Genomic DNA, 27,629 nt, shown 5'->3' on the forward strand with positions numbered 1-27,629 from the left:
ATTCTGGTACACAATATTTTGTATATGTAATATTGTGAAATTTATTGTCCTGAAAGTTTAAATGTGGACACATATGTGTCTACATTTCGATGACTTTGACAACCTGTGTAACTCTGAGGTCATGCACTTGGCTTTAATATTGACTGCAATGATTAAAAAAAAAATGATAGTTGAAAATGGTTGGGCCTACCCTTGAAAATAAAGTGTCTATAGAATAGTAAAATAATTTTTCCTCTTTCATTTTTTATTTTATTTTCCAAAATTATAACCTATTAGTCTTGTAATAAAACAAAGCTGCCAGAGGGTTTTAAATAAACAAAGGAGCAGGCAGGGGACCACTGCACTGTTTCAGAAGGGCGGCTCGAATATCAGGTAACACGAGACTCAGGTGAGATGTGGGCTGGACTGTGTGCAACCATAGCTCCTGCTCAGTTTTTAGCAAACAACACAAGCCAAGAAACAGCAGAGACCGAGGAAAACCTTTGCACAAGTCATTAAAACTCTTCCAGAGATGCTGCTGGGAAATAAAACTCGTCCCACTTCTGCTGCGGGTAAAATTGAGACTCAAAACATTACCAGGTACTCTGATTTGATTTACTTGCCTTAGTTCTTCAAGGATCCTTATTCAGGCAGATCAGGCTTTCATTGCTGTTTCCCAACAGCCCTTGCTGCTATTTGTTCTGCGATTCTAGTTCTTTGCCTTTTCCTCAGTATTAAGGACCAGAGGTTTTTTGTATTCAGGTATTACTAAGCATATCTTCTTGTGCTCTCCCTCCTCTGGTGTTTAATGATTGTTTGCAGTTGCCAGGAGAGCAAAGCAACAGCACACGTTTACATGATGCTGGAAGAAGCTTTTAAAATGAGCACTATCCACATCACTGTGTGTCCTTGAGGACTAATTGTTTTGCGTTATGATGAACGAGTTTGAAGGTTTCGGCTGACTTTGATTTGATTAGCCTTAGCCCCCTAGTGTTACTGGGTGAACAGATCTAATCTAGGAGGTTTCAAATTTTTTCCGTCAGTCTGGCACACTTAAATGTAAAAGCAGTAGTTTTAAATATCATGAAAACCTAAGGGCTACTAATATTAATCTGCACTGATTCATTTTAAATAAATGACAGATTATTTAATCCCAGTTCTTGAATTCAGTGGACATATTATGTCTAGCAGGCTTCTTGTTTGCTCATTTTTTTCTATCATCAATGATACATCCAGAGGCTCTTCTAGAATTGCTTTCTATTTAGCTCCATCCATCTTGTTCCCAGTCCCCATTGAATAGTATGATGCTACCACCACCTTGCTTCATTGTGGATATTGTTCTAAGAATGATGTGAGGTTATTACACCAAACTGAGGGCTTTGTGCCAAGGGCAAAACATTTTTTCATCTCTTCAGACTAGAAACCTTTTTCTGCCTTTTCCAAATAGGATTTTTATATTGGGTTTGTAAATTATGACTTTCTTTCCACTACTCCTCCATATAAAAAAGGTTTTGTATAGTATCTAATTTGTACAGATGCATGTTGTACATACACAATTAAGTACATTTTAGTTCCACTTCTTTACCATTCTTCATTATTAATAATGACATTTCCTCAAGACTAGCAAATTTGCATATGATTGATGTAGTTGCACTATTTCTTCTGCTGCAGTCTTCAGACTGAACTCAGACCTGTGTGTGGAGCCACTGTGAACAGCTTGTCAAGGCAAACCGAATGTAGAGCTGGAAGTGTTGCAGTCCTGAGTGGAAGATCTGATCTGATTGAGACACGTTCTGGGAAAAGCTCGAAGCCAGAGTGGCTGGAAAAAGAACTTCTAAGGCAAAAGCACAGACGGCATACAATACTTTTTGGAGACAGTGTGAAATTCAGCCAGTACTGTGTTCATAGTCCTTGCATCTCTAAATTTAAGGTAAAGTAATTTTACACTGCTATAGTACATTTTGTAGCAATTTCTTTCCTTTCACTTGTGTATTTTAGCCAGAGTGCATTGCGAAAAGGTTATTTGTTCCATATCTTCAAGATGTCTTCTCTTGTAATATTGTAATATTATATATAGCCACTCCAATCACCTCTCATGACTTGCTTTCCGATGAAGCAGACCTTCTACTTCAAAATGATACCAGCTTCCCTTACAAAGTGATGTCATGATAGTTATTAATGCAACAATTTTTTTATGTTTTTGCAACCAAAAGTGTTCCAGAATAAACACTGTTGCTTATTAATACAAGAGTGTTTCTGGTGATCTATGCCACAGAGTACTTGTTGAATTAATGCCAAACAGAACAGATGGGATTTTGCATATAAAGTACATTTTCGACTCCAGCAGCTTCATACCTGCTATTTTTGTTGCTACGATCAGAGTTTATTTCTGTTGTTTTTATCTGAGTAAAATGGGTCAGAAAAAATATAAAAAGAAAAAAGGCAACAGCTTTCTTAATAGATTGTAATGTATAACTATGATTTACCTTAACCTTTATCTTGTAAAGCAAATCTTCTTGATGTTTCTAATCTGAGGAAGAGAAATACATTTCATAGAAAAAGTAGTAAATCGTAAATACCTTATTGCCCAAACAGTATTAATTGGAACAATTACCAATTCCCACTTATTAGTGTATTTGAGTTAAAAGAACAATAGCGTCAGTCATCCTCAAATGCAATGGCCGGAAATTCCATTTTAAATCCAATTTAAAATCCTTTAATTTATTAACTGTCAGATCAAAAAGCCAACAAAATCCCTCATGGTCAGTGATTATAATGGTGGACAATATATTCATGTCAAACATTTCACAGAGTGCCATTGCTTATAAAATGCCAAAGTGTCAATTTTGTTTATTTTTGTTTGTGTTGTTTATACAAGTAATTTATTTCCTAACTCGTAAAATTGTTTGCACATACTCAGTGTTGCAAAGAAATCCTAAAATAATCCCTGAATATGTTTTCTGTAATATTTTGACATATATGTTAATTTGTCTAATTAATTAGCATTATGATATTTATTTTCACAGATGTGGCACGGCCTGCATTTCGTTAGCTAGCTAGGAAAATTGGCAATGTTGTCAGTGACAATATTAACATTTTATTTATTAATATCAGCTTGACAGAACGTCAAAAGTGTTTTGTTGCTATAAGCAATTTCTTTAGCGTTATCTGTTTACATACTCTACTCACATAAAAACATGTACATGCAAATATCACAAAATGAAAGCTGAAATTCTGAATTTATGGATTCATATTCATCTTTTTAAGCACAGGTATCTTTAGTGGATAGGGTATTTTATGCTTAGAAAACGAATTAACTAGCAAATGAATATAATCATAATCATCTTCAGTTATTTTTCCTAATTAAAAACAAGAGAAATATTTAAGTAAAAGATTTAAAGAAAAGCATTACTGTAATTAAGCTGTTACTAAAACAGGGGATTAAAAATGTATTAATTTTCCATTCATTATTGAAAAATTATATCCACTTACTGGGTTCTCATTCTTTACAATATTAATTTGATTTTGATTGTGTTTCCTTTTTCTTTTTATTCTTTTTTTTTTTTAATTCTGTTTGACTCAGAAGTAGTTCCATGTCCATTAGTAAAAGATAAAAAAAAATGTCACTGAGAATCACTAGACATGTTTCCGTATGTCATTTACTCTGTTACACTACCGCTAAATAATTAATAGCATGAACCTGTCTGTGCTTCGCTTCCATTGCGTTCTTATGTTCCAGCTAATAGACAGGTTGATGTAGAAAGGAACAACTAATTATGGCAGGCATATCTGTGCTTTTATCAAACTAGGTTTATTGTAGATCTTTTGTTAGACAGACATAACACATATTCTATAATACAGTATTTTTTTTGCTGTCTAAATATTTTTTAAATCAAAGGAAAGATTTTAATGTCATGTTGCCAAGAAACTAGTATGTCAAATGTATTAAATTCCATGAACAGAGATACCGGGTAATTTTTTTGTTTGGCTGTCTCCGTACCCACCAAAATCCCTGAGCGGTTGCCTTCACATTATACTTCATTCCCCCACCCTGTGAACCTCTTGAATTTCAATACATCTCTCATACCGATTGTTTCTTCATCTCTTGTTCTTTCTTGTTAAACAGCACTCAGATTTCATTAATTGGCTGGTACGCTTTGCCAATTTGAAGTGTGTGTGTTTTATTTCTCTGCAGTGTTCTGGTCTTATTCACCTTGGCCCTAAAATAACTTGATATGAAATATAGCTTGTTAAGGCAGAGAAAAAAAAATAATTGGCTCAGATCACAGACATGAAAGTCTACATGCTGGGCGAGCTTCGGCACAAATAATTTTTTTTTCTCAAAGGTTACCAAGGAAAATCTGCAGGAACATTACAGGTGGTGGTTTGGAGTTCAGATAAAGTCTTGTGTCACAGTTATTCCTGTTTAGTGAACTCACATCATCAATGAGAAAATAAGATTTTTTTTTTTTACTGCAGATTGAGCAGAAGGTGTCCCTTGAAAGTCTCACAAAGCTGAAATTGGCATTTGAGGTAAACCAGATAAATCATCACATTGTGTGGGTCTGTGTGTGTGTGTTTTGCATTACAAAAGAAGTAACCCAAGTGTTTCTTCGGGCAGGAATTTGAAAATGCTGGTACCAGATTTCTGGATCTCCCTCACTTTTGTCATGTCCTTAAGAAGTGTTTGGGTTTGCCTGCCATTGTAAGTCACAATGCAATCACTGCTGAAAGATGATATCATTTGTTTGATTATGCAGATAACATTTCAATTATTTTCCATAAAACAAAAACCTTTCACATTGTATCTACTCTCTCAATCCCTCTCATTCTATTCCCCTCGGACCCCTTTAAGAACGATGCACAAATCCGTGAGCTCTTCATGAAGATTGATTACTCTGGAAGAAACAGCATCGGATGGGTATGAATAATACAAAGCTTTTATATTCAATTGACTTGACACAGTTTACACAGTCAGAGAAGGGACATTTTGTAGCTAATGTACCAGTGCATATTTTTCATACACTCTCATAATAAAGGAGTCTCAAGGACTGAAAAAGACACAAAATAACTATTAATCAATACAATCAGTAATTAATTACTAACTAATATCGGTGTAATGGTACACAAAACCCATGGTTCCGTATATACCTCCGTTTTAAAGTCAAGGTTCGGTTTATTTTCAGTACAGTTAGGGGGAAGAAATGCAAAACATAAAATTGCTTGCCTTTTTTTATTAACACAGTTTATTATTATTAACCTTTGTGATCATTAACATTCAAACAGTTTACATTCTTTAAATAATTTTAAATAAAATGCATGCTTGGTTAAATAATATATAAAATAATATTTTATAATTAAATAGAAACATTCTAATTAATGCAATACACTTTTTATTATATTGATTAAACTGAGTAATCAATTAAATTGTCACAAATTAAATTGATTAAATAAAACAAAATTACCCCTACTAACTTCTAATCTATTAAAGCAATACAAGCAAACTCATATGAAACATTGCCTAAAGTGCTAATCATCTGGGTTGGAAACATTTTAAAAAAACCTGCAAAGTGCTGGGCTCTTAAGAAGAAAAACAATTAATTCAAGAAACTATTTTTTTATACTGAAAGCGTCTGTAAAGCTGTTGCCCCATCTGCTCCTTAACACTTCTTTTTATGCTTGTATGCAATTTTTTTACACATGCATTTATTAAAAACTTTTCTGAAAGATTTTCCATGAATGCTGCCATGCATAGATATTGTGTACTAACAGCTTATGCTTAAGTCTCAAGCATTACTGGAGCAACTCACTCAAATACTGTATATTGGTAACTACTGTAACTGTAATATCCTTTTCTCATCCTATAACACACTTTGTTCCATCAGGACATTTTTTCAACACACTCACTACTTCCACACAGGTACACTGTAATGATCAGGAGTGGCATTTATGAGTGCAGTGTCAAAACAGAGGCAAAGACAATCCTCTTAAATGAAACTTAAGCGAATATCTACACTTAAAAATACATGCATATTCAAGAGTAAATTTAATCTTTTTTAAGTGAAGTCCAGAAGCTTTTATTATCATTCCAACCATATATAGCTGATGCAATACACAGAGAAATGAGACATTTCTCCAGAACCCTGGTGCTACAAAAAAACAATGTAGTCCTACATCACACAACACAGAGCTAAGGACTAAAGTAAGTTGTTTTTGCCACATAAAGTGCATCGTGTGCAACCTAGTGCCAACAGTGCAAGATAAAACAGACAATACAAGACAGTGTAGGACCGATACACAAAAACACAAAATAGCACAGATCAGTAAACCTACTGAATATGCTGTACAGTACAATGTCCAAAAAGGGGATTTGTCTACAATTAAAAATACATGTATATTTAGTAGGCAAGTAAATTCAGTATTTTTAAAGAATTAAACAAGCTGGGTCATCATGTCCCACCCTACATTACTATTTTGCTAATGATTTATCCTAAATGAATCTCCAGCAAAAGACATATTGCACAAAAATCCTTCTAATAAAACTTTAATAAATAAAAATTATGGCATTTCATATTTGTAGTATTTACTTTCAAAAGGTCAAAATGCCCATTAGAATTAACCAAAAGGTCAAAATTAACCATATGCAATTACAAAATGTTATTATTATTATTATTATTAATAATAATAATAATATTATTATTATTACTATTATTATTATTACTACAGAAATAATTTATAACCACATTACCCCATTTTAAGTTTTGTTTCTTTTGTCTTAGGGCATTTATCCTAGTCAATATGGTCTAGTGGTTAGGATGCGGCGCTTTCACCGCTGCGGCCCGGGTTCGATCCCCGGTCAGAGAACCAACCCCAGCCACTCTTAGTGCCGGTCCCAAGCCCGGATAAATAGGGAGGGTTGTGTTAGGAAGGGCATCCAGCGTAAAAACATGTGGCAAATCAAATATGCGGATGGTCCGCTGTGGCGACCCCTAACGGGAGAAGCCGAAAGACACATACAATACAAATCTTCGTCCAGATTTAGGTCTAAAATGTTTTTGCAACAATTTCAAAATATTAAATGTTCAAATGTTTCTAATCAAAATGAATACAACAAAATCTAATATGTGGGTTTATTCAGGATGAGTTCTGCACATACATGCAGCTGGAGTACACAGAAAAAGAGGAGTCGGTGGTCCGAGCTAAGCAGGCAGCCTTCATCCTGCCAGCCAAAATAAAGCCCCTGATGCATGGTGAGCCCATTCTGAGGATCCATCCCACCCCTGGTGCAGCCATAGTGACTGTGAGAGAAGATGGGACAGTCAACTACTGGAGCCCTAAACTTCAGCTGAGGAAGAACAAAAGTGTGTTTGTGAGTAACATATATAATGTGATTTTATATCTAGAAATTATACATTAATATTACTTGTTCATAATCATAAGAACTTTATTAGGAACTTCATAAGATGTTTTGAAGAAATCTGAATGACAAAATATGACCAATATTGTACTACACATTTATGTTTCTAAAAACTGCTATATTTCTGAGAAGCCAGCATCTTATGAATTAGAGTATTGAACATGCTACTTAATTCTAACCATAAAAGCTGGCCTCATAGAGTTATGCATAATGTTGGCTTTTAGGTTTTGATCACAAAAGGTTTGTACATTCCAATTCAGACCAAAGGTGGTCAGTGAGGTTGTCAGGGCTTTGTGCAAACCATTGGAGCACATTTACACCCAAATTGACAAACCATGCTTTTACAGGTGCACACATACTGGAACAGGTCATTTCTACCAAGTTGTCTAAAATGTCTTTGTATGCGCTAGAATTAGTGTTACCATTCATTGGAACTAATAGGCCTTGCCCAAACGTTAAAACATAGCCTGACTACTATCCCTCTGCCACCATAATGGCTTTTAGAAATACACAATATAAACTAAATTAATAAAAGTGTGTTCTATTCAATAGGATTTATTTCTGTTTTATCAAGTATGAGCGACCCATTGGACGGACCCCAAAGTGGGCGACTGATTTTATCGTAATGCCACAGTACAACAAGCTGATCATTGGAACTGGGTGAGTTATTGCTGTTTATTTGTTGAATAAAACTTTTCTTAAAGCCTGATGATCATCAGGTGGGGTGGACAACTAAATATGATGTGATACTAAACTCTTATTGATTCCTTTGAAGAAGTCCAACTCTATCAGAACCTTAATTGCCTCAGGTGTGGAGGCAAAAGCTGTCTTATTACCCCATTGCAGTGAATAGCATTTATCTCATTTCTTGAGGATGTCCCAGAGAGGTCAGTTTATACATTCGAGACTTGATGTGCTTGAAATGTTAATATTATTTTCTGTGCCTTAGGGACAGAGAAATTCAGCTGTATGAGCTTTCTTCACTCGAACCTTACTGCCAGATAAACTCCCTGGAAACCATTCCTCTGAAATTAGACTACTGGTGAGAGCACTTTCACAAGCATATACAGTACATTATAAGATCATTTTCTGCAAAATGCAGTCAAGGACCTAGGTTAAATGCTTATTAAAAAAGCCCATAATAAAATATACATTGCACTAGATAATAAAGCTTCTATGTACTTTAGTGTTCTTTTAACAAATAGCCTTATACTTCCTGTGAGATTTAGTGGTTTTATTCTCATCTCTCTATAGTTATACTGGCCCTGATGAATGTGCCATTATATATGGTGATACTCAGGTATACACATTCCTAATGAATACACATTTAGCAGATGTGCAATGAAGTTCATGACATTAGTTTGATTAATTATGTAGCTTTTTCATCCTAGGGCTGTGTGAATATCATACTAATGACATCTGTGGGGGAGACACTGAGGTAAACACACATATTAATTGTCCTCATTTGGATCTTGCTTGCTATTAAAGACTTGAAGTCAATGATGCATGGTCTTATATTCATAAAGGAGTATTTTAAAATTGATAAACCATATGAATAGATTATTTATATATACATTCACACACACACACACACACACACACACACACACACACACACACACACACACACACACACACACACACACACATATATCCCACATACTGTATATATACCTCGCCAGCCTCATCTGCTCATTTATGCAGCAGAACAAAGCCAAAAATAATGCAGATGTTCATTATGAAAGCCTAAAAACGCATGGGTAATGGTGCCAAGAACGCTGATTTTAGCATAAATAATTTTAGAAACTCTCTTTAGAAATCATACAGAATGATGTAAAACAAGCTAATGGGCATCATTTTTTCATGTTGAACAGCCTGTTGATGAGCGAACCAGAGAACTAGAGTGTTTCAAGCTGGGGCTAGGGTTAGCTGAACAGCTGTACAGGTGTTCCAACTAAAATGTAATAAACAGTAGTTTATAAACAGTAGATTGTAGGTTAAACCAATATCAATCAGTCAATTAAAATAGGCAGAATAAATTTGAGTATAAACGATATACAATTTATTTATTTATTTATTTATTTATTTATTTATTTATTTATTTATTTATTCATTTATTTATATTATTTGTTGAAAAAGCTATTTTTTGTTTAGATGCTCAAGATGATAATTTTTCTTTTCATGTTTTCTTTAATATTTGTTTTGCAATTTTAGTTTCTTAAAGGTATATTTTCTATCCCTGAAATAAGTTCCCCCTCAGTTATAAGAGAGGAGCCACTTTCCTTAAAAGGAAACACGTATTTTAAATATTGGTGGAATTAAAGAAACAATGTTTTGGTGCTTTTTTATTTCAATTACAGGCATCAGAGGATGCTAATATTACACACTGCCCCTATCAGTAATGCTTTATTATAAAATTTCTTCTTACAGGATGTGGAAGAAATTGACGAAGGTTGAAAATGTGCCCAATATCAGCATCGATTTCGCAGTCCAGTCACCAAATGTGACGTATATTAGATGGAAAGTACATCAAGACTGGGTAACAGAGGTAAGAATTTTTTTTCTGTAGTATAATAAGGAATCTTATATGTAACATAACATTGAAGCATATTGAGGAACATAACTGTTAACTTGTTAGATTTTTTGAATAATTGGCAATGGGGAATACACAATTAAACAATTTCTTACTACAAATATATGATTTAAAAAGAAATTAACTTGTAATTTCAGCTGAAATACATTAATAGCATTCCTGCAATTATATCCACATCAAACCATGAAGCCTCTGCTCTTGTTATAGGTAAGATATAAAAAATGAACCTCTGAAGTCTGAAAATAGTATGTTTTTTGTTTTTATTTTTCAATCTGACCTTAGAGAATAGGTCTCTGTACTTACTCGGCAAATAATCCGATTATTTATTGCCAGTTGAGGGAGCTCGGTGTAATGAAATTCCATTTAATCTCATTTGAATAGCATGCCATTATACAGAAAAGGTGCTATGTGTCATCTGTCATGTGGTTAATGCTTCATATGCCAGTATATCATTCAGAATTTAATATTATTTATAGAGCTTAATTATTTTATTACATTTAATGTACATATATTTTTCCCCAAGGTTGCATTCAGCCATCCACCAATATTGAACAGCAGTTAAAGGAGATTAAGGAGATGCATGAGGCTAAACCCAAAAAAGTGGTTTTCAGCATCAGCAGCCCTCAGCCAAGAGCACCATGTGACCAAACCATCTTTTCCATATATAAAGGAGTCAAGACCTTTGATCTGTGCAAGAAGCATAATCTCCTGGTGACAGGCGGGATGGACAGAATAATACGCATGTGGAATCCTTATGTTCCAGGGTAAGAGCATGAGTTTTGCCATAAATAATAATGCCTATATCTTTTGAGTGACAAGGTATTTTCCCCAGTTAGATGGAACCATGTTGCTATACTGCTTTTTGATATAATGGATTTAAAATGAATATCAAGTAGAATCTTAAATGTATAAGAATTGCGAGTAAGAGCATCCATATTGGGCGAGTACAATATAGTTATCGTGTAAAACCAAGTTAATTTCTGTATATGTATCTCATAGTACTGCAAATGCAAATTAGAGCCAGAAATGGAGTTGGCAGACACTGCTCATTAGCATCCCAGAGTTGTTTTTAATTTTGAAATGTGTTTGCATGACCTCCCTGTTCTTTGGTGTGGCAGCAATGCACTTGATCTTTCTATGTTTCGAATAGCAATGGTACATCTATGTTTAATGCTCTGCCAATGATAGGAGGCCCACAGGAATTCTGAAAGGTCATACTGCTCCCATCTTCTATCTGTGTATCTCCTTAGAGGACAGCCGCATTTTCTCCGTCTCCACAGACAGCACTGCCAGGGTTAGTGAAAAATCCTTCTGTTTTGACACAAATTTCACAATACAATTGGAGATGCAAATATTTATTCCTATGCTGATTGAACTGACATAAAATTTGGCATAAATTTGAGATTTGTATAAAAGAATCCATGACATAAAATTTTAACATGAACAAATATTCCGTTAATATGCCTAGCTTCAAATAAATAAGAAAATTCACCCAGACACACAGAATTTTTTTTTATCTTGTTTTTATTTGTTTATTTATTTAGATATGGGATATAGAAGATCAGTGCTGTCTGTTCGATGCCCATCCCAAAGCGAGTTATCTGCGTGGAGAGTTGTCGGCCTGCCTGTATTTCCCTACAGCAAAGAGCCTATATGTAGCAACTGAGTCACTCGCTTTACTCTCCCTCAAAACCAAGTAGGTTCTGTGTACAGCATGCTTTTAACTAGAGCACAAAATGAGGAATCTGTCAGGCCGGACAAACACAGGCGGAAAATGAAGAAGCACTTTGCGAGGTTTAATGAGTTTGTACAGAGAAGAGCAGAGAAAAGCAGTAGCATCACTCCGTGTGGGCGGGGTGTTGAGGAGAGGCGAGGAAGGTGGTTCCCTGACAGAAACATCTATCTAATTATATTTATTAAAAGCTGTCAGTGACATGCTTAAACACCACTTTTATGAGAAAACATAACTACAGTTTAGAGGTGGTAAGTAACAAAGTACGAATACTTTGGTACTGTCCTTAAATAGATTTTTCTGGTATCAGTACTTTACTTCAACTAACTTTTTACTTTTACTCATTACAATTTTACACAAATATTTGTACTTTCTACCTCTTACATTTTCAAACCAGACTGACAATTTTTAGCCCATCAACATATTTCCGGTCATTGGACGGCGTTTTCAATCTACCACTGGTGTATCATTTTCTGGCGCTTACACACCACAGACATAGGCTAGTTTATGAAGCTAGGAATGAGCAAGTCGGAAGGCAACAAGAAGTCTGGAGTTAACGTCGATGAGACAGAGGGAGTCAGTGATGTAAACATGACTGATAACAGACACATTCCCGATTACCTGATCATCATCTTTTCTTTGCTTGTGTTCTATATGGTGAATGTTCAGCCAACATTCATTAGATAACAAAATTTGAAATTCGTTTTGTATTAATATATTAATTGTGGCTGTCAAAATGAACTTGTTAATGCAAATTACTTTTAACGGCACCAATTTTATTAACTCGCGATTATTGCAGCGTACATTTCTGTTTGGCCATTTTTATAATTTTAAATATAAATAAATAAATATAAAAGAGGCGAGGTTAAAACCTTCAATGCTATACACGTTTATTTTCGACATCATTTCTTTATTCTGACAAATAAATAAAAAAAACACAGAATTATTATTTTTTATCAGTAAACTTACTGATGCGGCAAGTCTGAAAACAGCACCAAAATCCGCATGATGCACACATCTGGCAAAGAACCCTCTGGTGTCGACAAACGAGCCGACGCGTTTTGTGGCATTATTTCCTCATAACGTCAAAACAAACTTAAATGACTGTCTTTTTTGAACGTAAAGATAAGATCAATACATTATTCAAATCTGTAAAGGGTATACTTTTATTTGTACACACTCATAATCACAACAAAACACTGCTTTTGTAAAATACAGACAGGGTGCGCTCTCTGCCATTCTTGTCTCCTCTCTTCACAGACACATAAATAAAACAACCTGAATCTTAGTGAATACTTGTCACACAGACATAATAAATATATGAATAGAAAGTTCGAAACCAATTCACATCGAATATTCACGACAAAATATTTTATGATTGTGTACAGTTTCAACGAAATCACCTCATTAACAGTCTGTGTGGAAACATAACAAAGGTTCAATTTGGTGTCCTGATGATTTACGTAATTTAAAACCCCATAATTACTAAAGCATTTACAAGAATATTTTGTATTTATGCTCTAGGTTGAATTTGGTTTCACTAATAATAAACATACATTTGCATTAAGCATCCACATTTGTCCATGCCCATGTTGATTAGAGTATTAAAAACGTGAAACATTAATTTAAGGTATATTTAGAACAGATAAAAAATGTGTGAGTTAACTCGTTACAATCGTGTGATTAATCGCGATTAAATGTTTTAATCAACGTGAGGTCCAGTTCCCAGCATGACACTAAAACACTTAGTAGTAATGGCAATACTTTACTTAAGTATATGTCAGAAACCAAACTTCTTTACTTTAACTTAAAAAAGTGTAGTCAGAACTTAAACATGAGTATCTTCACTTCTATTTAAGTGAAGGATGTGTGTACTTTTGCCACCTTTGCTACAGACCATTAAAAAAAGATTTTTTTATACAGTATTTCCTTCTTTCAGAAAAACAAAGCTGTGAATATAGGCAGATATATAATATACATTGGTAACTCAGATAGATTTTTATCTTTGATTTATTAGAAATTTAAGTTTTGTAGCCTGTACATTTCAGAACTATATAGAAGGGAAAACGTCCACATTTGAACATGTGAAGGTTTTTCCTGTCCATCACACATACTGTAGACCTCTGCACTCTGGTTTAACAGACTATCATTAGTGGTTGATGTTTCTAATGTGCTTTTTCTATTAACCCTGTATTTGTAATATGTAAAAAAAATATATACTGTATATGTTTCTATTATTTTAAAAACATTTAAATGTTTATTTAATTAATAACAAAATCAATCCATTATTTCTCCCGCATATGCCACAGCCGTATGTGGCCAGGAACCCAAGAGAGGCTAATTGGCCCTGCTCTCTGAATGGAAATAATGTCATTCTCCTCTGTGGATTAGTGCACAGCTAGCCGATTGTGGACATCTATTAAATCAGTTCATCTGTAGTGATGGGAATACTGGTTAATTTCAGTGAAAAGAAAATGTATTGATGTATTGTATTGATTGCCATCAAGACAAGAAGCTTTTAACCTCCACAAAAAAAAAGAAAAACACTACAATTAAATATTGCCTACCTGTAACATAGCTTCTTTTGTTACATCTTTAAAGAAATCCAACAGGATGCATGAATCCATTTTGTGACCTAAAAAAAACATGAATTCGTTTTTCAGATATGCTGGTACTAATATTACATACTCCAAAACAATACATAATTTATCATATATTTATTTAGTTTATACTAGAGAACTGTTAAAATCTCAAATCTGATTCACCAGTGGTATTTGAGTGATGTTTTTTCAAATGTTTTTTTTTTCTCTTCTCTATACTTACAACTCATTTGTAGGGACTTATATAGCAAATTATATAACGTTAAACAGATTTTCAAAACGTTTTTGGAGCAGTCTCCAGTGGGAGTTTTTTGTAACATTAAAAGTAAAGCCATTCCTGAAACTGTAAAGAATGTTTATGGTTGTCATTATGTGAGTGATAAAAGGAACTGACGTGCTTCATGGACAATATTAATGTAACTATAAATCTATATAATAGAAAATGGTCCAAGAAGAATAAGGGTCTCCAATCATGAATGACATTTGCACTCTCCAGTGAAGGATATTCAACTGGCCTGTGATAAGCAGTAATTTAAGAAGATGTGATAGCCGGCTTAGTGATTTGCTGATTGGTAGCATTCATATGATGGGAAGGAAATAGCTAGTTTCTTCAAATCGATTTAAACATTAAGACTTATTTATACATATGGAGTGAAATAAAATGAACTATTCTTCAATGTGCTTCCATTTTTCTTTGTGCATGTCAGATCACAGCCTGAAAGCAGCCATATCGTTTCCCATAAGGAGGCAGTGCTGTGCTGCGGATACAGTCAGGAGTTTCGGCAGGTGGTGAGCTGCACTGATGCGTCAGTGAGTACAAATACATTTTTAGAAACACCTGTACAAAGCATACACTCCTCTGGTGATGTGATGAGGTGCTGCTATGCACTGGGTGTGAACAGCAGTGTGTTTGATGATGCGCTGTATGTGAACAGCAGTGTGTTCGATGACGCAGTGTGTCTGAACAGCAGTTTGTTTAATGATGTGCTGAACAAAGCTGTTTATTCAGATTTTTAAAGACGTTTTAGCACACATTCATAATTTTTTTGCATCCAGGGACATTTAATTATGGGAAAAATTACAAAGTCCCTATTGCGCAGATTTATAATAGTCCAAATACACTACTTTAGTAAGATTACACCCAATTTACATTTCCCATCAAACTGGTTAAGAGCTATAAGAAATATAAGAATAGAAAAAACACCAAAATGTCCCCTGAGTGCCCCCAAACCTTTTTTGAGCCACAGTAGTACAACATCATGTAGTGTACTGTGTTATTGAATAATTGGCTTGAATTTAATATTTGCTAATGACCAGATGATTGTGATTTCAAATGCTTAGACTCTTTTGGACTCTTTTGGGTATAATATAGCTAAGCTATAGTCAAACTAAATTAGTAGCTTAGTAGCTAGCTACTAAGAAACGTACCTTAACTACACTAGCTACTAAAGAATTCTCTAACTAGTAATTGGCCATATAGTTGCAAATGTTTAGTACATTTTGGTATTTGCTGTGAAATAGTTGTTAATATATGTAATCTTTTTCATCCTTGGTATGACTGATGATGACTTTTGTGAATATCTGCTGGGATGAGTAAAGTGCTCTATCTATCCAAAACTATACACTTATCAGGCATAATATTATGACATTATAACATTATGAGCGATAAGTAAATAACACTGATTATCTCTTCGTCTTGGCACCTGTTAGTGGGTGGGATGTATTACGCAACAAGTGAACATTCTCTTTTTAAAGTTGATGTGTTAGAAGCAGAAATAATTAGCAAGTGTAAGGATTTGAGTAAGTTTGACAAGGGCCAAATTGTGATGGCTAGACAACTGGGTCAGAGCATCTCCAAAATTGTAGCTCTTGTACGGTGTTCCAGGTCTGCAGTGGTCACTAAGTATCCAAAAGTGGTCCAAAGAAGGAACAATGGTGTACCGGCAGCAGGGTTATTGTTGCACGTAGGAAGCAAAACGATTGGCCCGTGAGGTTCCGTTCAACAGACGAGCTACTGTTAATGCTGTTAATGCTCAATGAGTCAGGACTCTTTGTTAAGCAAAAGGGGAACCAACACAATATTAGGCAGGTGGTCATAATAATGTTAAGTCGTCAGTATTTATTTTTTTATTTGGTTTTTGTGCTTTCTTACCTAGAATGAAAAAAAAACGGTTTCTTAATGATTCCTGATGAAACAACAATTTGACTGTTGTTACTTGTAGGATTTTTAAATGGTTATGTAAAAATGGTAAACACCGGTACATGTTATAAAAAGATAATACATAATTAAACAATAAACATAGTAGCTAGTTATCATGCTGCTATGTATTTATTCCATATCACTACTTGAATCCTTAATATCTAAGAGTTTGATAACAGCATGGAAGCTACATTTTTTTGGTTGTTGTAGGTCTTCTTCACTATGAACATGGTTTGCTATATTTCAGATTGTAAAAGTTTGGGACATGGACACAGGAAGTCAGCTCTTTGAGTATGGAGATGCTCATGGAGTTTCAGCCATAACCTGCATGGCATTTGATCCAGAAGGAAGAAGGTCTGTTTAGTATTTATTTAAAAAAATGTTTTGCCTTCATGCAGTATTGCATGTTTATGACATTACATGTTGCCATTCATTTTTCATTCTTTCCACTTTCTTTAATGCTTCTTTTGTTTTGAAGACTTGTAACAGGTGGCAGAGATGGCTGTCTCAAAATCTGGAACTTCCACAATGGCCACTGCCTAAAGACACTGAGACGAGGTGAGGTGCAGTAAACTGAGTTAGAGGGAGGTTTTAAAGAGAAATTAGAAAAATTAGAGAACAATTTATAAACAATTGAACAATTCTGAAAAAGTCATCTTCACTGCTCAATAGCTGAAGGAGTTTTTGTCCTATCTATACCATGCTACCAGAACACCTTTTCCACAAAATAACTAAGGCATTTAAAAAAAAAACATTATTTTGCAGAAAACACACTGATCAAAATTAGAGAACACTTTCAGATACCTTCCAGTTATTGGTGTTAATCTGGTACCTGGTGCTAATTTCTTTGATTATTTGTCAACCCATATTTAACTGGCAGCCTAACTTCCAGTTTCACTGACTCTGCAAGATGGTGGGCCATTCTAAAGTGACTGAAAGCCTCCGGCAGCAAGTTTTCCAGATGAAGGCCAAAGGGATGACCCTATCAGCCATAGCAAGACAAGTTGGTCGTTCGAAATCTTTGATTTCAAGAATATTGAATCTTTACAACATCACAAACTCATTTAAGAACAAAATAATGTTTTTTTGGAAATGCCTTAGTTAATTTGTGGAAAAGGTGTTCTGGTAGCATGGTATAGACAGGACAAAAACTCTTTCAACTGTTGAGCAGTAAAGATGACATTATTTCAGAATTTTGATCTCCAGTGTACATATACTCAGCCTTACTTTGATTTCTATCTAAAGATGTCTTTACAAAAAGACAAGTTGTGTACTTGAGTAATGCTCTAAATTGCATCCTAATTTAGCTCTAGTCCAATAGAGCAAATCTGACTAAACAACTACTCTGGTTATCTAAATGCAATTAGGCTTAATTAGATAAATTTAAAGGGAAATTGAATTATAAAGGACAATAAGTCTTTGGAAAATAGTGGATCACTGAATTGCTGGACCTGAAATAAATGTACAATTGCTGTCCACTTTATTAGGAACATCTGTAGACCTGAACATTCATACCAGGTAATGCATTACCCATCTTTAACTGGCTAGTTATGGCTAATCTTTAAACACTGTGGTCTTCGACTCCAGTTCTTAACTGGCAGGTGTGGAATCCGATGCAGTCTGATTTGTTGTTGCAGCCTCTCCCCTTTAAAATCAGATTGTTTTGAGTATCGAGATGCTTTTCTGCTCACCATGCTTGTAAAGAGTGGTTGTGTAAATTAGCGCTTTCTGTCAACAATTCTTTGCTGCCTGTAAAAATCCTAAGAGATTTTCTTAAATACACTAATCATCTTATTTTTGGCAACAATCATGCCATGGTTGGTCACTAATAACACATCTGGTGTGTGATTTGACCTTCGTGTGAAGACCTGAATTTACATTATTTTATACATTGCACGACTGCCCCATGATTGCCATGTTGGATTATTGCATGACTACAGGGGAAAAATATTTCCAATTACTTTTATACACTAATCAAATGTGCAATTACAGGGCATACTATTGTGATTACAATTTATTTTACATAATCACTTGGGGAAAAGTATTTCATCTTATGTGAAATGTTTCACCTGATTCTTCCTGAAAGAATACAGTTAAATTGCTATCTTGGTAAACCAGCTTCGCTAACAGATCATCAAGATTAACACGCCACCTTCTTATAACCTGTTGATGTAAATTAAAAATGGCGCTTCTGTGTTTCTCTGTAGAAGATAAAAGCACTGAGATCTGTGACTGCTCCTATCTGCAAGTGCACACAAACAAGTAAACCTACACTTTCAACACAAAACATATTTCTTTTTTTTCCCTCCTTCTTTTTATTGTTTTTCATATTATTAGCTGAATCATGGCTCACATTTATCCTGGCAGATTTGTGATGTCGGTTGGCTGGGGTCGAAGGATTGACGTTTACTTAGTGAGTATAAAGGCCCAAGGCAGACCAGCATTCCCATTTCATATCAGCGTAATTCCCCAGATGGCTCTCATAAAAAGACTGACTGCTGTGACCTGCTTCCCTTCACCACTCTCCTGTTTATCGCTGTGCAGCGCATTAGCATTTTTCATTTACTGCTTCTCTCGCACCTTCTCTTTATGGCCGCTCTTCATTTTGCTGGGTGTGATAATGCATTATTCAAAACACACTCCACAAATTAGAAGCTGGAAGGAAAACCTCAGCTTAGAGCATGCAAGGGTGTTAATATGAACAAATACGTGCATCAGATCTGTCCAGAAGTGGATTTTGTTTAGAAGGTCTTAAATGTTTTACAGGTAAACAAGAATATAATTGCTTTTCATCACTTTTTGATAATCCGTTAGCGCCTTTACATTTAAAATCAGGGTGATCAGACCTACAATCTGAATTAGTGGTGCATAAGCAGGAAAAGATTATTTTGATCCCCCCCCTATTCATTGTACAACCTAGATATACATATATAAATACAGGTTTTACTGAAATGATTGAATTGTTGTTTTTCCCTAAAAATGTACAATTAGTTGTGTTTTTAGGATATTCCTGGTGACACTCGTCATGTTCAAAGGCCACAACCGTCATGGCCAGAAGACCTGGTAATGTACACAATGCTGAACAAACATTTTAGGTGTATGAACATGGCAGAGTCTTTAAAAAATTTTTACAACACAAATATCACCATTGTTTCCTGAATCTCCTGTGTTCCTAAAGCACAATTTGAAACCCTGCAATGATTTTGTTTCCCACAATGCAGCAAAAACAAACAACAACCCATTGAAAATCACTGTTTCACTATCCTTTGCCATATACTGATTAACATTTCATTCTCTACTAGAAAAAGGGACACAAAGAGGACATTTTATGTATAGCCCAGTGTCCCCCCACTCTGATTGCGACCGGCAGCTATGACGGAGAAATCATTGTGTGGAATGTGGTTTCTGGACATATCTTGTGTCGCTTTCTTACACCTCTGCCTCCACATGCAGACCATGCTGAAGGTACTTTTGTTTATTAAGTGTGATGGTCTAAGTAAATGCTTGACATGGTCAAGTTTGACATTGATAACAACATTTCTGAAAACTAAGCTGAAATATAGTTAACATTGTCAAAGGCTGAAACTGAAAAGGGTTTCCCCGTCACTCTATATTTTGTTCTTGAATTTTAAAATCCAATTAATCTCAAGGCGTTTACTCTACTTATAGAAAAAATACAATTATTGCAAAATTAGTTGATTATAAGCATCATTAGTCTAGGATTTATCAAGCGAGATAAGTCAATCAGAGCATTTAAACACAAATCTCTGCACATGACTAATCTCTGTTGATTGCACATTAATTAATTCAGTCAATTCACTTCTTTCAACTGAATTTCATCTGCTTTTTATGGTGATAGGACAGCTATCCAACAACTGGCCAGGTTTTAGATTCAGACATTTTAAATCAAACAGAGCTTTTACTGCTTAATTTAATGAATTGTCTCTTTACGTTAAATGATTTTAAGATTACAAGCTAAAATATATATATATATATATATATATTTTTTCTGAAGTAGAAAAACTATTTAAATCGTAAGAAATTCAATTTCTCTTTACCTATTTTCTACAATTAATATACAATATACAAATACTGTTTATTGTGTGCTAAATATAAATACTGTATTTAATTATACACTGTATGCATACCGTATTTTGATATATTTTATTGCTACATGTCTCTGACTATCACATCTGTTCAACATTTTTTTTTTAGTGTTTTACAATTTTTTTTTGTTTTTACAATTAAGAGATTATAGTGCAAAATATGTATTTCATTTACCTACTTATTTATTTATTTAGAAACATGACCAATGTTTGACCAATGTTCAAGCAGGAACACACACACACACACACACACACACACACACACACACACACGAAACAACAACTAAACATTATGAAAACAGAAAATAAATGTATAATAGGCTGCTTGCAGTTCTTTAGCTCTGTCTCTGCTCTCCAAACAGGCTCCCTCTCACACAGAGCTGTTTTTAATGAATCCTGTTGTGCGGTCTATTTTGAAGTGGTCATGGAGGTGCTTTACTTCCTCCCATGCCTCGGTCCTTCACAGTGAGAACTCTTCACCATAGGAATTGAAAATAATGCCTTTTCAGAATACAATTTAACGTCTTTTAGGGTAGCTAAAGCTGGGGCTCTAATGTCTCACAGACCCTTTTTACACCCTGTTGCTTTGTACAAATTTAGTGCATTGGAAATGGGTGGAGGGGTACTCAACCAGGAAATATTGAAATATATTTTTATTCCAAGGGTGTTGAATGGAAAATAAATGAAAAGCGCAAGCAATATTATATAAACATATAGCATCATATTGACGCATGTACAGTATATCTTAATTTCTTCAATAAAAGGTTACTTTTCATCCAAACTTTCTTTAAAATTATAATATTAACAACTGCCATTAGTAAAGATTTGTAATTATTCCTATCTGGATTGTGTTTTCTTTCTGTGTAGTTGTGAAAAGAAGTGTGCTGAATCTCGTTTTCTTAAAGACCCGGGCGTTAGATTCAGCATTCAATTCAGCTGCATCTCTCCTGTCCTCTGGAACTGAAGGTGAATTTCACTGAAGAGTTAAGAGTTGCTTAATGATAATGATCAACAGAGTCAGAACATACTATAATAATAATAATAATTCAAAAAAGCTCAGACGTTGTTGTAGAATTATGAATTTGAATGCTATTTTCTTCTAAACACTCAGATTACTAAGAATTCTTTTGGATAAACTGTATTGCTACATGTCTCTGACTATCACATCTGTTCAACATTTTTTTTTTAGTGTTTTACAATTTTTTTTTGTTTTTACAATTAAGAGATTATAGTGCAAAATATGTATTTCATTTACCTACTTATTTATTTATTTAGAAACATGACCAATGTTTGACCAATGTTCAAGCAGGAACACACACACACACACACACACACACACACACACACACACACGAAACAACAACTAAACATTATGAAAACAGAAAATAAATGTATAATAGGCTGCTTGCAGTTCTTTAGCTCTGTCTCTGCTCTCCAAACAGGCTCCCTCTCACACAGAGCTGTTTTTAATGAATCCTGTTGTGCGGTCTATTTTGAAGTGGTCATGGAGGTGCTTTACTTCCTCCCATGCCTCGGTCCTTCACAGTGAGAACTCTTCACCATAGGAATTGAAAATAATGCCTTTTCAGAATACAATTTAACGTCTTTTAGGGTAGCTAAAGCTGGGGCTCTAATGTCTCACAGACCCTTTTTACACCCTGTTGCTTTGTACAAATGTAGTGCATTGGAAATGGGTGGAGGGGTACTCAACCAGGAAATATTGAAATATATTTTTATTCCAAGGGTGTTGAATGGAAAATAAATGAAAAGCGCAAGCAATATTATATAAACATATAGCATCATATTGACGCATGTACAGTATATCTTAATTTCTTCAATGAAAGGTTACTTTTCATCCAAACTTTCTTTAAAATTATAATAATAACAACTGCCATTAGTAAAGATTTGTAATTATTCCTATCTGGATTGTGTTTTCTTTCTGTGTAGTTGTGAAAAGAAGTGTGCTGAATCTCGTTTTCTTAAAGACCCGGGCGTTAGATTCTGCTTTCAATTCAGCTGCATCTCTCCTGTCCTCTGGAACTGAAGGTGAATTTCACTGAAGAGTTAAGAGTTGCTTAATGATAATGATCAACAGAGTCAGAACATACTATAATAATAATAATAATTCAAAAAAGCTCAGACGTTGTTGTAGAATTATGAATTTGAATGCTATTTTCTTCTAAACACTCAGATTACTAAGAATTCTTTTGGATAAACTGTATCTACTCTATACAGCTGAAGGTTTGTGGATACCTGGCCATAACATTTGTGCTTGTTGAACATTCCATTCAAGATTTAGACCTCACTTCCCTGTTCTAATAACCTCCACACTTTTGGAAAAGTCTTTCCATTAGATTTGGGGCTGTGGCTGTGGGGATTAGTGCAGCCAGGCACTGATATCAGAAATGTGTGCATTTGGTGTTACAGTTCATCCCAAATGTGTTCACTGGGAATGATGTCAAGTTGCTGTGCAGGATCCAGTAAAGAGAAATTGTAATGCTCAAGTACACAAAGACTTTGTGCCAACAAAGTCTAGGGATGGTCTACATGTGGCCATGTCATGTTGTGCTATCCACAAACCTTTATCCATACATGGTATTGTAGCAGGCAGGTAAATTCAGATCAAGACAATACGGTCATAACTAGGTGTGAATAATCAGAATCAGAATCAGGTTTATTTCATTTGGTTCCAGCTGTTTGTGACTCTAAAAGGTACAGACATACAGTACAGACCAAAAGTTTGGACACACCTTCTCATTCAAAGAGTTTTCTTTATTTTCATGACTATGAAAATTGTAGATTCACACTGAAGGCATCAAAACTATGAATTAACACATGTGGAATTATATATGGAATTATATACACAACACAAAAGTGTGAAACAACTGCAAAAATGTCATATTCTAGGTTCTTCAAAGTAGCCACCTTTTGCTTTGATTACTGCTTTGCACACTCTTGGCATTCTCTTGATGAGCTTCAAGAGGTAGTCACCTGAAATGGTCTTCCAACAGTCTTGAAGGAGTTCCCCGAGAGATGCTTGGCACTTGTTGGCCCTTTTGCCTTCACTCTGCGGTCCAGCTCACCCCTAAACCATCTCGATTGGGTTCAGGTCCAGTGACTGTGGAGGCCAGGTCATCTGGCGCAGCACCCCATCACATTCCTTCTTGGTCAAATAGCCCTTGATGCCTTCAGTGTGACTCTACAATTTTCATAGTCATGAAAATAAAGAAAACTCTTTGAATGAGAAGGTGTGTCCAAACTTTTGGTCTGTACTGTAAATAAAACCTATACATGACAAAACTGACAAAACAAGACAAAAACAGACTATACAAGACAATACAAGACAATACAGACAATATGAGACAGTATAGACAGTGTGGGTAATAAATAGGGATACAGATCAGTAATGTACATAAAGTGTGAGAGTGCATGGTATAAGAGACCAGAGTTCCCAAAGATATATTTTCTTAAATGATCAGATAATGTTCATAGGCAACAATTAAAGCTTAGTACTGATTTAAAAAACTAGCTAGTAAAATTCTACTTGTTAGGTTTTTAATTTTTTGTGTGACTTATGTTCAGATTTATTATTTACATGCCTAAATGATTTCCACTGAGTAAGAATGTAAATTAACTGCTGTAAGATTTCACATACACTTTCAGCCCTTGCTTAAATGAAACGGACAGGGACCTTCTCAAGTGTTTAAGAACATAATGTAAATACTAGTAAATGGCTTGCTCAAGTATTTTGATGCATATTTGGTATTTTATAGGTTATGTTCATTTCTGGAATGTGTTGAATGGAGGGAAATGTTTTACCTCTTTTATGGCGGTATGTGTCATCATCATTCTTAACCTTAAACGTTCTTAAAAGAAAATAAGAAGAACAAATGTTGACATATTTGTTTATTTTTCAGTCAAGACACCAGCAGCAGGTCACAAAACTGGCCGTCACACAAGACGACCGCCTCCTCTTTGCTGCCGATCATATCGGCTACGTCTGTGTTTACGACATTAAGGATTGTGCCATCACCCATGAACAAAACCATCCAAAAAGTAATGCCCTTTTCCTTCACCCATTCAAAAGATCTTGGATCATAATGTGATTTTAAAGATTAGATATAATAACATTATTTTCATTACAGCCCTTAACTTTTGGCGAGCACACATTAGTAGCATCACTGGGTAGGCAGCCGGGCATTGTGTTCAGTTCATAATCATCATTTTTTTTCAAAAGGTCGCAATTTAACTGACTTGTACTTTTTTTCAAGCTTGCAGATCATTGAGAATGACCAAGTTCTGCTCACCTCCTCTCTGGACTGCACAGTGCGTTTATGGAGCATCCATGGCGAGTTTATAGGTAATTTAAATATCTAATAAACATAAATCGCCTTGTAAACTGTCTGTCTTATCCTACCACCTCTCTGGATCACTGTGTTATCCAATATAAAAATTCTGGAGTTAAACTATTATATATAAAAATCAGGGTTGCCAGATTAAATTGTTTTTACCATTCTGCCTAGTTTACTCATAGCTCATAGGTTAAAACTTTTCATTTAGGTGACAATTGTCAAATGTGCAAATCCCTTTTAGTTTAGTGGAAAACCTTTCCAAAAGAGTGTAGGTTAATATAACCACATAGGGGAATGGGATTTTCTAAAAAAAAAAACTGGATTTGATTATTATTTTTTAACAAATTCTTTGGCCTTTATTGTGTATTTTTCTATTCCTATTTTCCAGTTTATGTAAATGCAACATCAGGTTGCATTTCATGACTCACAAATCAGTGGTCAGGTTCAAAAATGTCACTGCATTTAAATTCTGGCACGTATTTGTGTGTGTATGTGTGAAAAATTTATACTATGTTTAAACACTACAGGAACCTTCGGACAGCCTGATCAATGGAGCCTCCAGACTGCATCATCATGGCAGCACCCTGCTGTTCCCTATGAGATTCTAGTAGATCCTCTGAGCATGCCTTCACATGCCATGCTTATTGGCAAGTCAACTCCATTAGATGATCACAGCTCTACCAAATCTGAATGCACAAATAGTGAGGTAACTACAATACTAACAATATAGGATGCTAAATTTAAATGCAGTGCAGTGACACCAAAGCTTTAGATTAAGATCATACACACTGAATCATGAAACACTCTACCATATGCCATGCTACCATGTATAGTCAGTCATATGGTAAGATGTGTTACATGATTCAGTGTGTATGATCCTAATCTAAAGCTCTGGTGTCTTTGCAGATAGATGTACCCACTACCATCACATCCCCATTGACAAGATCCAGCCACAAAGAAATCATGGAAAAGATTAACTCTCTATATCCTAAATGTGGAAAAAGGTATGCTTGCTTTATAGTCTTTATAATGCATGTTAGTATTAAAATGCACATTACAACATACATAGTGAAATATGACTCAGTGTTCTCCGAACTGATTTTTCTCTTCTGGCTTTGTAGACTGCGACATGAAATATTCAAGCACTCCAACAAGCACCTAAACCACGGGGGCCTTAAGGCCCACCACAATCTGCGGTATTTCGAGATTGTTAATGTCCCTACTACATGTGAGAAGCCAGACCTCTCGCTTGCAGGGATTGACCCCTTCAGAAGCAGTTCGTTAAATGAAAAGAACGCAGGAAATTCAAGGCAGCTCAAGAGACAATGATATAAACAAAATGGATTATTCTAAAGAACATAATAGCCACATGAATACAGGGAAAACACAAGTTCAGGAGAACTGAGCAGAACTCAGTTAAAATGTACACACGATAAGCAAGTACTTTCCAGTACTGATATAAAATATCACAAAAATACAAAATTCGCTCATTTATTTCTTATGTATTTGTTTCATTCTTGCATCCATTTTTCTCAGAATATAACATACGCTTAGTTTAAGATACATGAAAACTAAAATGACTCATTATTAATTAAATCACTATTCTTAGCAAACTACACTGGCATAAAATAAATTATGTTTTAAAAATAAAGAAAGAAAAAGAAAAATGTCGGTTACTATGTAGGCTGTAGATGATTTATGCAGAGGCACTATTGCAGGTGGTCTCCTTTGTGGCTGATTTTCTTTTTTTATTATTTTAATTTGGTAGAATTTTGTTACACTCCATGGAGACCTCTTGTGGACCCTTTATTTGCTGTTTTCTGTCAGGCAGGTTACTCTAAATTTAAGTTAGTCTGTCTGAAATGAAACGGTATAGTAAGAACACAAATCAGCCATTATAGACCAGTACATATTAGGCTTGTCTACATGACTGTCACTGTTCTCTAGAGATCGAGATTGTTAGATCAGGAATGACCCCTTTAATCGCCTTTTAGAGCAGAGCTTTCATTTAAACAAAGCTATAATTTAAAGTAAGCTATAATTGGAACAGAGCTATAAAGTTCCACCAAAGCTTTACAATGCCCTGTTATTAGAGACTAAAATACGCAGCAGTTTGTGTCATTTGTCTTCTTGCAGTTGTTAGGGAAAATTGGGACATGTTCTAAATATAGGTTAATTTCTCTTTTATTTGCCATGCTTGAGGTAAATAAAACATAACATTATTAAACATAGCCATTTTCATTTTTACTTCTATGCTGAATAAATGTATGAATTAGAAACGGAAAAGCTTGAAATGAAAATAAATGGGACATATAGGGACATAAAGGAAAAAAGAAAGGTACTTATGCCACTTAATGTAGACACTTTTTTTTTTTTACATAGTTTTGAACATTTTGGACATAATTACATATTTATTTCCATATTATTTACATCTTTGCATTCATATCAATGTACCCAACAACACGTACAAAGGTAAATAACTGAATTCTCTGAAATCGTATAAAATATAATTAGTTGATTGATAGATCTACTTATATTTGCATTTACATTTGTTCTTGGTCCACTCTAAAGTTTACAGTATGGCATTTGCAAGACACTCTTATCAAGAGCGACTCAGAGTTATCTTAGTTATACAGCTGAGAATTAAGGG

The 27,629-nt window shown here is 34.8% G+C and overlaps 1 protein-coding gene across 1 annotated transcript; it reads left to right on the forward strand.

Annotated features, from left to right (window-relative positions):
- The first annotated feature begins 469 nt into the window (after positions 1-469).
- On the forward strand, positions 470-27,186 carry wdr95 (WD40 repeat domain 95). The gene is made up of 32 exons (XM_046862461.1): positions 470-579; positions 1,651-1,909; positions 4,459-4,512; positions 4,601-4,684; positions 4,835-4,900; positions 7,118-7,348; positions 7,971-8,056; positions 8,346-8,438; positions 8,651-8,696; positions 8,788-8,834; positions 9,827-9,944; positions 10,127-10,196; positions 10,513-10,753; positions 11,178-11,283; positions 11,534-11,685; positions 15,029-15,131; positions 16,769-16,875; positions 17,000-17,079; positions 18,729-18,783; positions 18,889-18,934; positions 19,525-19,584; positions 19,824-19,986; positions 21,495-21,593; positions 22,070-22,172; positions 22,531-22,673; positions 24,401-24,459; positions 24,545-24,683; positions 24,773-24,812; positions 24,899-24,987; positions 25,507-25,685; positions 25,886-25,983; positions 26,101-27,186. The coding sequence occupies exons 1-32, from the start codon at positions 512-514 to the stop codon at positions 26,306-26,308; spliced, it is 3,492 nt and encodes a 1,163-aa protein (XP_046718417.1). The 5' UTR covers positions 470-511; the 3' UTR covers positions 26,309-27,186.
- Positions 27,187-27,629: the final 443 nt, after the last annotated feature.

The sequence above is a fragment of the Silurus meridionalis genome, chromosome 12 (assembly GCF_014805685.1).
Source record: "Silurus meridionalis isolate SWU-2019-XX chromosome 12, ASM1480568v1, whole genome shotgun sequence".
Classification (NCBI taxonomy): Eukaryota; Metazoa; Chordata; class Actinopteri; order Siluriformes; family Siluridae; genus Silurus; species Silurus meridionalis.